This window comes from Melanotaenia boesemani, chromosome 9 (genome assembly GCF_017639745.1).
Source record: "Melanotaenia boesemani isolate fMelBoe1 chromosome 9, fMelBoe1.pri, whole genome shotgun sequence".
Classification (NCBI taxonomy): Eukaryota; Metazoa; Chordata; class Actinopteri; order Atheriniformes; family Melanotaeniidae; genus Melanotaenia; species Melanotaenia boesemani.
Window position 1 is genome coordinate 11,896,923 of NC_055690.1, and position 13,822 is coordinate 11,910,744.

The 13,822-nt window shown below is 37.0% G+C and overlaps 1 protein-coding gene across 4 annotated transcripts in view; it reads left to right on the plus strand.

Annotated features, from left to right (window-relative positions):
• The first annotated feature begins 1,731 nt into the window (after positions 1–1,731).
• Positions 1,732–13,822, plus strand: part of LOC121645816 (rho GTPase-activating protein 42) — a 71,152-nt gene continuing 59,061 nt past the window's right edge. For all 4 annotated transcript variants that reach the window (XM_041994534.1, XM_041994535.1, XM_041994536.1 and 1 more), the window contains exon 1: positions 1,732–2,011. In XM_041994534.1, the coding sequence (XP_041850468.1) occupies positions 1,858–2,011 (154 nt within the window). In that variant the 5' untranslated portion in view covers positions 1,732–1,857. The remainder of the gene's footprint in view (positions 2,012–13,822) is intronic.

Sequence of the window (13,822 nt, forward strand, 5' to 3'; positions counted from 1 at the left end):
TCACACATCCCCAGGCAAGGCTGGCCTGCTTTGTCACATGCAAATTTAATATGATTTTATTGGTGGACACAATGAGCGTTATTCCTCTGAATGAATCACTCACTCTGGGTTTCTATTCTGTTTCATTATCCAACCTGAGATTTCATCACTGTAAATGCAAAACGTATAAGCAGGCAGATGCTGTCACAGTAGCTAATTCCTCAGGTGGAGCCAGAAGGCAGTCTTTGTTCCATTTCCACATCTTTACAGCTGTTGCACTGGAGCTTTTTCCTGCCACATCTGATGTTTCTGAATATGTGTGCTGAAGATTCAAAAATATGGAAAAACTTTGAATTTTATATGAACTTAAATCTGAGGTGAAACAATAACCATCAAGGTGCCAGAGAAGATGGAAGAGGTTATTTAATAAAATAATGCAAACAATCTGAGTATGCCTAAAAGTCGGTATTACATTTATTTAAGTGTATCATAAAGTGCTCTTTACATATTGTGCTCTCAATTTGTGCCATTGTCTGTGGTTGAAGGTTATCTCTCTATAATGGGTTATCTCACTGATACATAAAGTCAAACAGGTATGATGTGAGGACACTGTGCAACTTTTGAAAGAAAAAGTCCCCTTGATATTCTTCCAAATGAAACTGAGCAAAAGCCTGTGCCTTCTTACAAAGCCCCCAGTCTGCTCTTTATTGTGAGGCATTAAGCTATAATGCATTTTCATTTGCATGTTCTAGCCAAAGCTTCAGCATCCGCCTCTCCATGGATATTGTTTTGCACTCCCTGTTCACTGATAAAACCTCTTCTTAGCCCCCTTGATGTTGTAAAGCACCATAAGTAAAAAGAGTCATTCAAAAGACTTAGTGCCACTGGTGACAGAACCTCAGCTTTATGCCTAACAAAATACTAATTTGGAGTGTGACATTACTTTCTCGATCCTTCCCTGTTGCAAGAGGAGAATGTGACAAATTCCTGACTCCAATTAGACTCAAGTTTAATTACTTCCATTTACCAAGGTATTAATTCAGATCCCTCACCTCAAGGCCTCACTAATTCCAGTATGATGGATTCTTGGCAATGACTTCTACACAGTTTATAACTTTAGGAAGTAAGCCCACTGGCATCATTTACTGTAAAGATAAGACTTTGTGAACAACCTTCAGCCAAGAAAAACCTTTTTACTATTATCATTCTTAAAATCTATGTAAAATTATTCATAAAATGTGAAAACAATCCTGCCATAGCTCAAAGCTGGCCAAAAATAGCAAGTGTTATTTGCCTGTGCAGTATTTTATTTGTCTATTTATGTATTTGTTCGTTTCTTTGTTTATAGGATTTCTTTTTTCTTCTTGCTTTAAGAGTTATGTAGGGTAAAGGTTTTTTTTTTAGTTTAGAGACCAAGCAGTCATTGTTTTTAGGAGCTGGACATACACAGGTTTGTTTATTTATTTATTATTAAATATAGAATTAAAAAAAAAAGGCTTTTCCAGGTTTTATCGTTTAACTCTGCTTTTATTCAAAATAACCTAACTGGCCCCTGTATGGTATGAAAGCATATGTGAAAAGCCATTGAAATCCTGGAGGAATAATGAGGAGTGTTAGAGATGGGCAGTGTAGATGTGTAGATGTTGTAAAATATCCAGAAGTAACCAGCAGGAGTCATACGACCACTATTTGTGGAGAACTAAAAAAAAAAAAAAAAGTGGATAAATTCAAAGCGGAAGTAAAGACGAAGCACAGCAGGAAAAGCTTTTTTGGGGAACTTAGAGAAGTTTGTGTTTCATCGGAGCTACGTGATGAAAAGAAAAAACTTTTACACACCGAGTTAGAAAGTTTGAAAGTCAGCCTTGCAGTTAAGGGACAATGGGACTCCCCACTCTGGAGTTCAGTGACTCATTCCTGGACAGCCCGGACTTTAGAGAGCGTCTCAAATGTCATGAAATAGAGCTGGAGCGAACAAATAAATTCATCAAAGAACTCATCAAGGATGGAAATATGCTGATCACTGCGCTCAACAGTAAGTATTTCCACACGGCTTACTCCACTCCTACGAGTCGAGAAGTAAAACTGTTAGTACCTGGTACCTATAGTACAGGCGGCTTGCAATCAGAGATGCATTCATTACAGTAAACCGGAGCCTCTGCATGGTCCTCTGAGCTGAAGCTGCCGCAAGTTGAACAAGCCTGTGGTCTCCTATTGGGAAACGGTGATATTGCTCCTAAAGAGCTTTAATGTGTACCGAAATAACAAATAATTCACTATGCTGAGGTCGGTGTAGCTTCAAGACGTTTATTTACATTTGTTTCTGCCTTTTGTGGCTACGTTGCGTAGATAATAGTAAGTGATTGTTTCACAGACCCTAAAGATTTCTTTAAACCTAGGCATTTGTGAGATGAAAACAGTTTTAACATCCAGTCATGTGGCCAGAGTCAGACATATGGATGGCATTAGTCTACAGCCAGATTGTTCAATACATTAAAGACAGATGCTTTCATTGTCTGGGGTCACCAATCAGAGGCAAAGAAAATAAAGACTTCAGCAGCTTTAATGGCTGCATGAACCAGGGCTTTCTCTTTGTCATGGGTCATTGTCCTCTCTAATTCCAAGTCTCAAATTCCAACATTCTGATTAAACTAGACTTCCTGCTCCGCTGTATGCCTGTGGGAAGGGAGTTTGGTCCCAATACGTCGGAAGTGTGTCTGTGAAATGGAGAAAGATTAGAAATATAGTCCTAATAAATATGGAAAACAGCTGCATTGGGATATAATATGAAGGGCACAGCAGTGCCTTGAAGTGCACTCACTAACCCATCATTCAGCTCAGAATTAATTTTTCTCACAGTTCAATTTGACATGGTCTTACACAGAAGGTTTACTGTGAAAAAAACATTGTTCTTTTCACACTTGTACTTAAAAAAAGTCACCCTTATCTTACACAGTAAGTACGTGAGTTATACACATTTTTGCTTTTTGCTTCTCTTCTTGTTGAGACAGCGGGAGATAATTCATTTAAAGCTGCAATATCCAACCATGTCATCTCACCAAATAGGCTATTAAACACAAAGGGAATTTTTCTTTTGTTTTTCAGACATTTAACTGTACATAAAGTTCTGAAATATGCATAACAAAGTAGATATATGTTACTTTTTGGCTCAGTCAGATTAAATTTGGGACACGGAGTGTGTTAACATCCCAAGGCCTTGCAGACTGTAAGATCAGTGTAATAATAGTAAGTAATAATAAAAGTTTATTAGAAGCAGGAGTTGTGCTAAACTTTTTCCCCATTTGTCAAAATGTTTTACTGGGTCTTAGAAATTTGGTCCATATTTTTTTTACATGCAGAGAAAACGTGTTAATTGTCTTGTTTTCATTACTATGATGAGGCTAACCACCTCAGTGTCACTTTTTTGTGATCTGTCATTGCTTATGTTGGCATCATTGCCCATTTTTGGACAGATCATCCATTGCTCTTGTTAATCTTTCTGTCAATGATGTAGAACATTTAGCCACGTTCTTCACTCAGCCACTTGAGCTCTTGCTCCAAACGTTGTCCATTGTTTCCTGTTTACAGAATATCATTAGATTCTTCTTGTGGGATGTTTTTTTTCTCACCTGGAAATATTTCAAAGATGTGCTTAGCAAACTGCTAACTATGAAATTAGAGTATTCTGTTCATAATAAGCTGGGGATGGCTCAGGGGTTAATATAAAGGAGTACTGTAGTAAATATGTCACTGCCTTATTTCTTATTTCTTATTATTTCTTACTTCTTTTTTCTTGTCTCGTACTGTTCAGTGATCTCTGTATTGCCAACAGCGATGAGAAGGACACTCAGGTTCAGCTTCCTATTCTCTACTTGTCTTTTGTTTGGACACATCTCTTTTCCCTCTGAGCTTTATTCATTATTCTTCATCTTTGTTCTACATTACATTTAGGCAGACACAAATGTATATTGTTCTTTTTGCATGTTTTATTTTCTATTTTCTTTTGATTACATTAAATTAATTATTTATTTATTTAGCTGTTTGATTCAACATGATCAGATTGTACCCTGGTGTAAACAGTGCGAGTGTGTAGTTGCTCGGTTGCTTAGCAACACCATTTCTTTGATTTAAAGAGGTAATAACTTGGAAAAACAAAGCAGAAGTCAGGAAATGGCACTGTTGGAAAAATTCCCCAGCAACAATCCAATTAAGTGTGCCCAGAAATAAGTAATGAGAATTTGGGATAAAAAAAGTAGAGAAAGAAATTTAAGACTGTACAAGCTCAGTTTGTTCAAATTAATGAATAAATATTCTTCATAGTTTTTTTTAAATAAAAAGCATAAGACACCAGTCAGTAAAAGTACTGTAAAAAGAGACTGGTCTCAAAGAAAGACTAGAAAGAAGTCTGTAAACACCCCTCAGAAACATTAACAATGTCAAAGACTTGGACTTTTAGACTTACTAGCAATTCATGGTGGATGATGGAAAGAAGTTCTATTCACTGATAAACGCAGGGTTAAGATTTGTGGCAGTACAGAGGAGTGTGTCTAAAGAGAAGAACATAAAGGAGAGTGACAGTGTAGGCACTGTAGGGTATCAAACCTTCAGTTAAACACTCTGGAGGATTCAAGCCTGGCGGACTGCATCAGGATAATGACCCACACACCTTAACCCTAACCCTTTGAAGAACTGTCTGAAAACCACAGTCAAGGAGTAAACTAAACATTAGTATATAAGCACTTGAAGGGAGAGAGAGCTAACCTTCCCTCACATTTGAAGTTATTTTGAGTTTTGTAAAAATTCTGAGGTGACATAATCTGTCAGGGTTTACTCAAAATCATAGTCTATAATGGAAATTTTTGCTGCCAGGTAATTGAAAATAAGAAATATGGGTGCACATCTTATACGTTTCGATATGCAAACTGATAAGTGTCCAGGTTTGAGGGCTGTAAAGCAACTGTACTGCCATTTTTGTATTACTTTGTGTAATATGTAGGAATCATAATACTGTAGTTCTCCAAAATAAATGACATGACACTTATTACTCTTCTGGACCTTTTTGTTATTTTAAAAATGACGCAGTCATGTGAATATGGTGATCTAACTGGCTTTTTTGCCCCCCACCCCTGATTATCTGGTGTGCCATATTGAATATAATACATGACATTAACACACACACACAAAAAAATGTGTTTACTTAAAAAATCAATTAAACAAGAAAATAGGGCTGAAATGGTGAGAGATTGGATTTTTTTTCTCTTGTTTTCAGCTGTTTTTGTTCTTTTTTTTCTGAACAACAACTCTGAGTAACTTTTAACATTTGGAACACCTTTGCTTTACCACTGTATTACTGATTCTGCTGTCTCTTTAAGGGCAGCCAGGAGCCAAATCTATTTCATATCTTTTTTGCAGAGAAACTGTTCTGTCAGTGGACATGGCACCACCGCTAGATAGGGATACCCTGCTGAATGTATTATTAATGGTTGGGAGGATACTTTGTAACAGGATGTCAAAGGCCTGTGCACAGGGTTTAATACCAAATAAGACCTTAACACTCCAGGTTGTACTAAACTTTTAAGACAGTGGCAAGGGATTTGAGACTTTGATTGCCTTTGATTGGATTATTGATGGTGGAAAACCAGATAGCTCAGGCTGTGCTGGATCCCACTCTGCAGTTCTTGCCTCTAGGTCTCCGGTCTCTTTTTAAAATTCAAGTTAAATACATAAATGACAGGAAACTAACAAAGAATGTCCATGTACAATAAATAATCTTGATGCACGGTCATACTGGATATGTTTTATTCAACATTTGTTTTGCACATTTTGAAGTTGAACCATAGAAAAGGTTGATGAAAACCATTTAATTACATTTAAAAAAAAAAAAAAATCCTCTACAATATTGCAAAAGCCTTTTTTTTCCCCTTTGAGGTGGTGATTGACTTTAGAAAAAAATGTGTAATATAAGGCAAGGTAGATATGCCAAACACAAATCACTTCTGGTGAATTTAAGAATGGGAACTCAGAACTCAGACATATGAAAACTAAACACAGCATGCTAAGTTAAAAGAACAATTACTGAGAAATTCTATATTTTTTCTCTGTCATGTAGCCAAGCTGTCTTGTTATGAGTCTTTTTCCTCCAAATGTAGTCTCTGTTTGCTTCATTGTTTATTACTGCCAAGCCAACTGTAGCCTATACTGCCAGCTGTTGACAACATGACACAGCCTCAGTTGTTTAGTCCAAATTAGGTAATGGACACAAGCTTGTTGTGTATTTCTGTGATATGGTATTTCAAAAATACTTAATGGAAATCCAGCTACTGTAATCAGCTCAAGAATTTTGGGATGTAGTTGCATTTCATCTGTTGAGATAAAGATTTTGGTCTTTAACTGGAAAGTCCAGACCCAAATCAAAGTTTAAAGACTACAGGAAGTTAGTAGAGGGAAGTAAATTATTAATGTTTTTTTTTTTTTATTTTAACTCAGGATGCCACAGAGGTTTATGACCCCTCCATGGCCTGCTATGAGTTCGGACATTACTGGAAGGCATTTAAAAGGCTCTTTGTTTCCATGGTGCTAGTAATGTCATGCTTCAGAAATGAGCCAGCTTGTTAATACATTACCTGTAAATTGGATAACATGTTGTGCCTTTACTCGGTGTATTTTTCAGATTGTGTCACAGTCTTTATACTTTTGCGACGTATGTGCATTGGTCATAGACAGTTATGTGGTTATAAATGCTGTTTTTTCTTTTTTTACTTTGTAACTTAATAGTAGTATTTCTCAATATGAATGAATATTTTGGAAATTATAGTTTTTACTGCAACCTTAGGGTTGCAGAGGCAGGCTCAAACCTCACCTTTTTTATTTGGCTTTTACGCAATATTTATTGTTTTAGTCTGGATATTTATTTTATTTTTATTATAATTATTATTTTTTGCCTGGTTCCTTTATTGGACATTTTATTTAATTTTTCTACATTTTATATTTTAGTAATAACAATACTTTTTATTATGCCTCTTTTTAATTCTTTTTAGTCTTTACCGTTTTTACTATTTTTATATATTTTATTATTTTTGCGTATTTTCCGGTGTTCCTCAGAGGGAACCCTCTGCGCCGGGGGTCGTGTCGGCCATGCCTGCGGGGGTGGTTTCTATGTTATTGGCTCCTTGGCTGGTGCCCATGTCACATGTTAATCTGAGTGTATATGTGCGTATATGTGTGTGTGGTGATAAAGATGTGGTGTTGGAGATGGGGTGGCGGGTGTACGGTAGGAGAAGGGGATTATCAGCTATTCTTTTTAATGCTTTTTAAAATCTGTAAAACACTTTGTGCTACATTTTATTGTATGAGAAGTGCTTCATATGTAAAGTTTGATTGACTGACACTGATCTCAGATTGTTGCTGATTAAAAGATATAGAAAAATAGCATCAGACCTTTATTTGCTGAGGACTGATGATTCAAATCTTTTTCTGTGTTTCTAAAATTGACTGCTGAGCAGTTAGCAGAAGCTACTTGTACCTGGAGGGTTTGTCCTTATTAAAGTCAGCATCTGATCTGGCCATTGACAAACATCTCAGATAAACTGAGAAGCTGGTGGCAAACGAGAAGACGGCTACTCATGCGACCTGGACGGTAACTCATGCATCTAATCCAGTGACCCAGTGCTATTTACACCAAGTGGGTCACTGCATTAGATGCATGATTTACCTCCCAGGTCGAATCAGTAGTTGCCTTCTCATTTACCACATCCGTTGCTCAGTTACTGTACCAGAGCTGGCTTATCATAAGCCAGATACAGCTTCCAACAAAACATATAAAATATCTGCCAAGTCTGAAGTGCATCCCTTTTACTGTGCTATACTTTCCTTTTTATTTATATAGTACTCGTGAAAGGTTTTGGGTCATTTTACGTGTTTAAAATCCATTATCCATCTCATTAAAAAATAAACACTGTTTCCCCCCCAGGGGGATTAATAAAGCACATCTGAAAATTATTTTGCTGCATGACAGTAACGCCAATCATGTAGTCACAGCCATCCAGAGGCAGAACAAGAGACAGTGCAGCAGATGGTACGCTCTCACAGAGTCCTGACTTCAACAATTAGATAAAAAGATGGAGGACTCCAAAACAGAAAAAACTGGGGCAAGTTCTGTAGCGTATCAAACAACCCACCTGCTTTCCTCTAAAAGCTGAACACAGTTGTGGGAGAACTGGTGCCACTTTTAAATGAACAAATAGTCATTAAGTAATTTGTTTATGCTTTTCCTCGTTTTCTTCATTGCAGTTAAATAAACTGTTAAATATTATTCAAAGCATCCTTACTTTAATTATACTATCTTAAATTTTATGTAAAATGAGAATAACTTAAGTTTCTGAGCATTGACTTTTAAATGGTTATTTATTGGTAATTATTTGGTCGGGTGCAAAAAAAATGTCATAGCAGATGCAGTAAGTTGCTGTGCATTATCTGTGTTTGTCACTTTTCCACCTGTGGTAGATAACAGCTGCTGACTTTTATTAATCCCTCTGCTTGACTGCAGTAATTGAATATACCAAAGGCACTAATTATCCCATTTTCAGTTGGGTGTGAGAAAACACATATGGGAGGAAAATAATAAGATAGGTAACTGTTTTTTTCTATTTTTATTTACTTATTTATTTTACTATTCACAGCTTCATGCACTATAGAAATGAAGCCATAAGGCGTATTAATGAAATCCACATTGCAGCATATGGTGAGACACTAAGGGGAATGAGTGTTAGTAATTAGTACATTTATGTGATGTCAAAAATGTCAATCAAAGAAAAACAGTAAGAAAGGAGTGGCTGTTGTTGTAATTCTTCTCAGAGAAAAAAGGCAGGATAGCCTAAGAACATATATTCAATATCACCACAACGTGAATGATCAGCAGATGCTAAGACAGGCCTTAAGGTTAAAAAGCTTTCTATTTGGATTTGTCTTTTTTAAGAATAACAAAGCATTGCAAATAGGTTTTTTTTCTGTTTTGTTTTTGAAAAGCAGAAAAAAAATATTCATGTAACATCAAAATCTTCAGACTGGTTTGTTATTTTCTTGTCACACAGAGGGATGAACAACTGACCTCATACATTTTGCATGCAATTTTGCACACTACTACTGCAAGAGGCTCACTATATAAAAAGAGGTTATTTAAATTCCCCTAACCATATTTTTGTTTCTAAAAAGAGGTCAGACTGGGTAAATTAATAAGCATGTCTTTTAGGCTAAGATTACAAGCTGCTTATTTTCATTTTTACATAACAAAGACAAAATTAATCTTTTCACAAAGTCTCTGTAACAAAGCAAATAAACACACTTCCTATGATGATGAACTGTTGCTTTAAGATTAATTGCTTGTACCATATGAATTACATTTGTGTAACAGAACATCTCATCATGTATTTTTACTGAGCTCAGTCAAACACAGACCACTGGAAATGACTGTGACTACATGATCCTTCTTTTTGCAGTTTTTTTTCTAACCATTGTGCATGGTACTCTATGTACTGGCCTCTGAAGCATGTATTCACAAGCCTGCTTTTAAAGGAAAATATTTTATTGCTACTTGACTGTTTAAGTGTCTGACCTTTTTCACCAAGCATGTGTTTACTTGGCTTTTGTGATTTCACACTGTGACTAAAGTATATTAGCTGGCCCATCTTTGATTTCTTAAGCTGAAAGGAAACCTGCAATACAGTGTGTTGTTTGATTTGGGAGACGAGCTCAGTAACATACTTTTGGAAGGCTGTAACTTATAACTGACATTCCAGTTGCCTCATCCATTTATTTTTAAATTGGTTGCTTATAAAAAATAATTTTCGACGTCTGTAAAGCTCGTGTTAAAAGCAATAAGCAGGGAACTGTAGCCATTTGCAGAGTGGTAAAAGAATCCCAAGAGACCTACTTAAACTCAAGCACTCAGCCTTTTGGGGATACTTGTGTCCTTCATGCATAATTTGTACATATTTGTAAAACAATAAAGCAACTCCTTGTTCTGCACACATACAGTAAGCCGGTCGGAAGTGCACTCTATGTAATTGTGCCACCCTTACTTCTATCAGCTATTTATTATTCAGACCAGAACCACACATTTTCTGTAATTTTTATAATCAATAAAAAGACAAAAAGAACAGCAATGTTTTTTTTTTCTTTTCTTTTTAGGCATATTCATGCATCTGAATAAGCATTTGATCTTTATGAGCTTCATTGTTTTATAATAAATTCAGACAGATTAGCTTAGTTTAAACTAGACGACAGCCCGTTATTATACTACCTGACAGTGTCTCTGCCACCATCACATGCCCACGCCTGTTCATTGAAGTGATGCTTCCTTCCTGGGATACATGCAGTAATGAATGGCTGACACGCAGGGGGTTGTTACCATAAAAAATACAGTACTTAGTAGGTCTGTAAACAGCACTTTTCCTTGTTCCTACTGTGACTACATGATTGCGTGGTACTTGTGGAATTTGATAAAGCTGCTGTTAGTGACTGTTATTTAATATAAAGATGATGTGATTTTTTTTTTCTTTTTTTTTATCAGAAATTTTTTTTACAATAGCCTTCAGCTTTGGGAACTCTTGTGTTTGTTTGTCTGAGGACAGATGATGCTCCCAAGGCTCAGCCACAGGAAATGTCCTGTAAACATGCTTGTATAACCATCCCCCATCCTCCCTCAGATAGCATTTGGCCTGACATCATTCTGCTTTACCATGTGTATGTGTTTTCTCAGTGTCTGTTGAGCTGTGACTAAGGCAGACTGTGTGTTACAGGATTTGTAGCATTTATAATGTATTGCTGCTGCTTTGACTATTTTGATAAATTTTGACTTGTGTAATGGAAATTAAATAGATGGAGACATTGTGTGACTTGTTTACCAATAAAGCCGAGTAAAGCAGTGAGCACTGCTCATGCTGCACTGCAAGGGACTGCAATATTTTTGTCGACAGATTTTGATAAAAGGATTAGATGTTGTATTCCTAAAAGCTTTTTCTTCTCAGACCAGCCAGGGAAATGTGTGAGACTTTGGTTTGAGGTTTTTTTTTGAAGAACTAAAAATCATTGTCACACTGAGCACAATATTCTCAAGGTAGCATTGTACGGTGGCAGTTTTGTTGCTTCTGAAGACAGAGGTGGAAGGATTGTTCATTTTTGTTTCTCCACAACAATAAAAGTAAATTCTTTTTAATGGACTCATTTTAAAATTATTTTATTAATGTTAATGTTAATCTTAGGATAATTTGGATTAATTTGGATAAAATTTGTGATGTTCCAACACATTATCAATCCCATCCCATCTTATGGCCCATTCATGCTCCCTTTATGTATGTAAATTGGTACGTCTGTTTCAGTAATCCCTGTGCTTATACTTCCATGCGTCCTTGATGTTGGCATGGTTGTTAGCCAATACATCCACCAGAGGACAGAGCAGAGTTAACCTCTGAGTTCCGACATCAGTTTCAGATTAAAAAAGGGTAAACATGAAGACGGTGGAGGCAATCATGATAATGCACTCTCAGAAAGAGACATAAAAGGAGGCAGTGCAGCAGACTGTGATGGTTTGTGCAGCCATTAAATACATCATAGCTTCTTTTTCATCTTCTTGTTCCACATCAGCTATACTGCTCAACACTGCCCCCTGTGGTTTCCAGTGGTACTAGTGGTACTACGCCATCTGTCAGGGTACGCTTAGAAAGTGGACCAAATTACACATGTAAATGATGCAGAAGTGGGCTGTCTTAGTGTAGAGTGCAAATGGGCCATTATTCTGAATCAGGAGTCATTGAGGTCACACGATGATCTGGTGAGAATTTATTGGTAGAGGACTGAAGCATGTTATTTTCAGCCCAGGTACTAGAGATTGTTTCTCTTACTGGATTGAAATGAATCCATTTTTGTTTTACATTTGTCCCCTTCTGTTGCTGTTTACTTAGTTTTCATGCTAACCAAAAACACCATTTGTTTATAGCGTTATAAAAAATAATCAACTGGTAAAACTTTTGGAAATGTCACCAGTTTGGATCAAACTTAATTGATCACATTTTCCAAAAATTCAAAGTCACTTCTTTTGTGTGGAACACATCTTCTATATATTTCCTCATTTTCTAGGCTGCCATGGTCACAAGTCCCATGTCCATGAGATTATCAGTAAAATGTTTTTAGTATTTTCGGCGTGGCTCAGCAAGGTAGAGCGGTCGTCTTGTAACCCAAGGGTTGCCGGTTCGATCCTCGGCCAAGTCGAATTCATGTCGAGGTGTCCTTGGGCAAGAGACCGAACCCCTAATTGCTCCTGATGGGTCGTGGTTGAGCGCCTTGCATGGCAGCTTCCACCATCAGTGTGTGAATGTGTGTGTGAGTGGGTGAATGTGATGTATAATGTAAAGCGCTTTGGGTATCATCCCAGGTACAGTAAAGCGCTATATAAATACGGACCATTTACCATTTCATTGCATCTCTTTCAAATGCCGAATGGCTTCTATTAGACTCTATGAAACGACCTTTTATATAGTTTTACTAAAAGGCATCCTGCCAGCCTGGTTTCACTATAAAATCTGTTATAGGCATGAGGGAAAATAATGTTCATTTCAGTGCCCAACATGACTTTCAAACTAATCTACACTGGTCATCCAAACGAATTCATCACCTGGATTAAACTAAGCAAATGGTTAAGAGTCTTCCATTGAATAATTATTGCATGGATGATTATGTTTCAGCTGGCAACAACTTATTTAGCCCTAGCTGGTGCAGTGAGTAGTTTCTTATTTCTTTAACAACCATGTTGAAAGACACATCCTGTGGTCATGAAAAAGATGTTAATCTGTTTCAGAAGGCTTGTATGCATTAAGCAAAAAAAACGTCTAAGGAGATTGTTGAAACTACTATATTTGGGTTAAGAACTGTCTGATGTATTATTAAAATCTGGAAGGATAGTTAGGAACTGTCATCTTAGAGGAAGAAATAGGTTCAGAAAAAAATCTTGAATGATTGTGATCAATGATCACTTAAACATTTGGTAAAATCACAACAGTTGAACTCAAGGCTGTTTAATAGTGAAAATAAGAGCATTTCCACATGCAGAATTTGAAGGGAGCTGAATAGTTTGGGACTAAAATAAGCAGGCTTAAGAAAACCACTTATCAGTGAGGCTAACTGGAAAAAAATATTCAATTTGCTAGGGAGCATAAAGATTGCACTCTGGAGCAATGGAGGAAGGTCGTGTGGTCTGATGAGTCCAGATTTGCTCTGTTCCAGAGTGATGGGAGCATCAGGGTAAGAAGAGAGACAGATGAAGTGATGCAGCCATCATACCTAGTGCCCTCTGTACAAGCCTGTGGGGGCAGTGCTATGATCTGGGGTTGCTGCATTTGGTCATAGTCTACTAAAGATAAATGCATTGACAAGTTTTTCTAAATCTTGTCATTGAAGATCTTAACTAGAGCAGTCTCAGTGCTGTGTTGCTGAAAACCTGACTGGTAAACAGTTATTCAGTGTTAGGAAGTTATGTAGCTGTTGAAAGACAGCTTTTTCTATAATCTTTCTAAGAAAGGGGAGGTTTGATGTCGGCCTATAGCTGCTCATGAGTGGTGAGTCAAAGTTGTTCTTTTTTTAGTATTGGCTTGATGATGGCTGTTTTTGGGGTCTGAGTGAAGACACTTAAAAGCAGAGGAGTGAGGAAGAGAAAGCTTATATTAACATTTACTTGCTGGATAATTGGTGTGGGAGGATGAGATGGGATGTTTTGGGGTGAAAAGGTGAGACTGGGGCAGAGGGTCAGTTTGGTCGCAATAGCAACCAGCTCCTTTATCTGGGTAAGGCCAGGAGG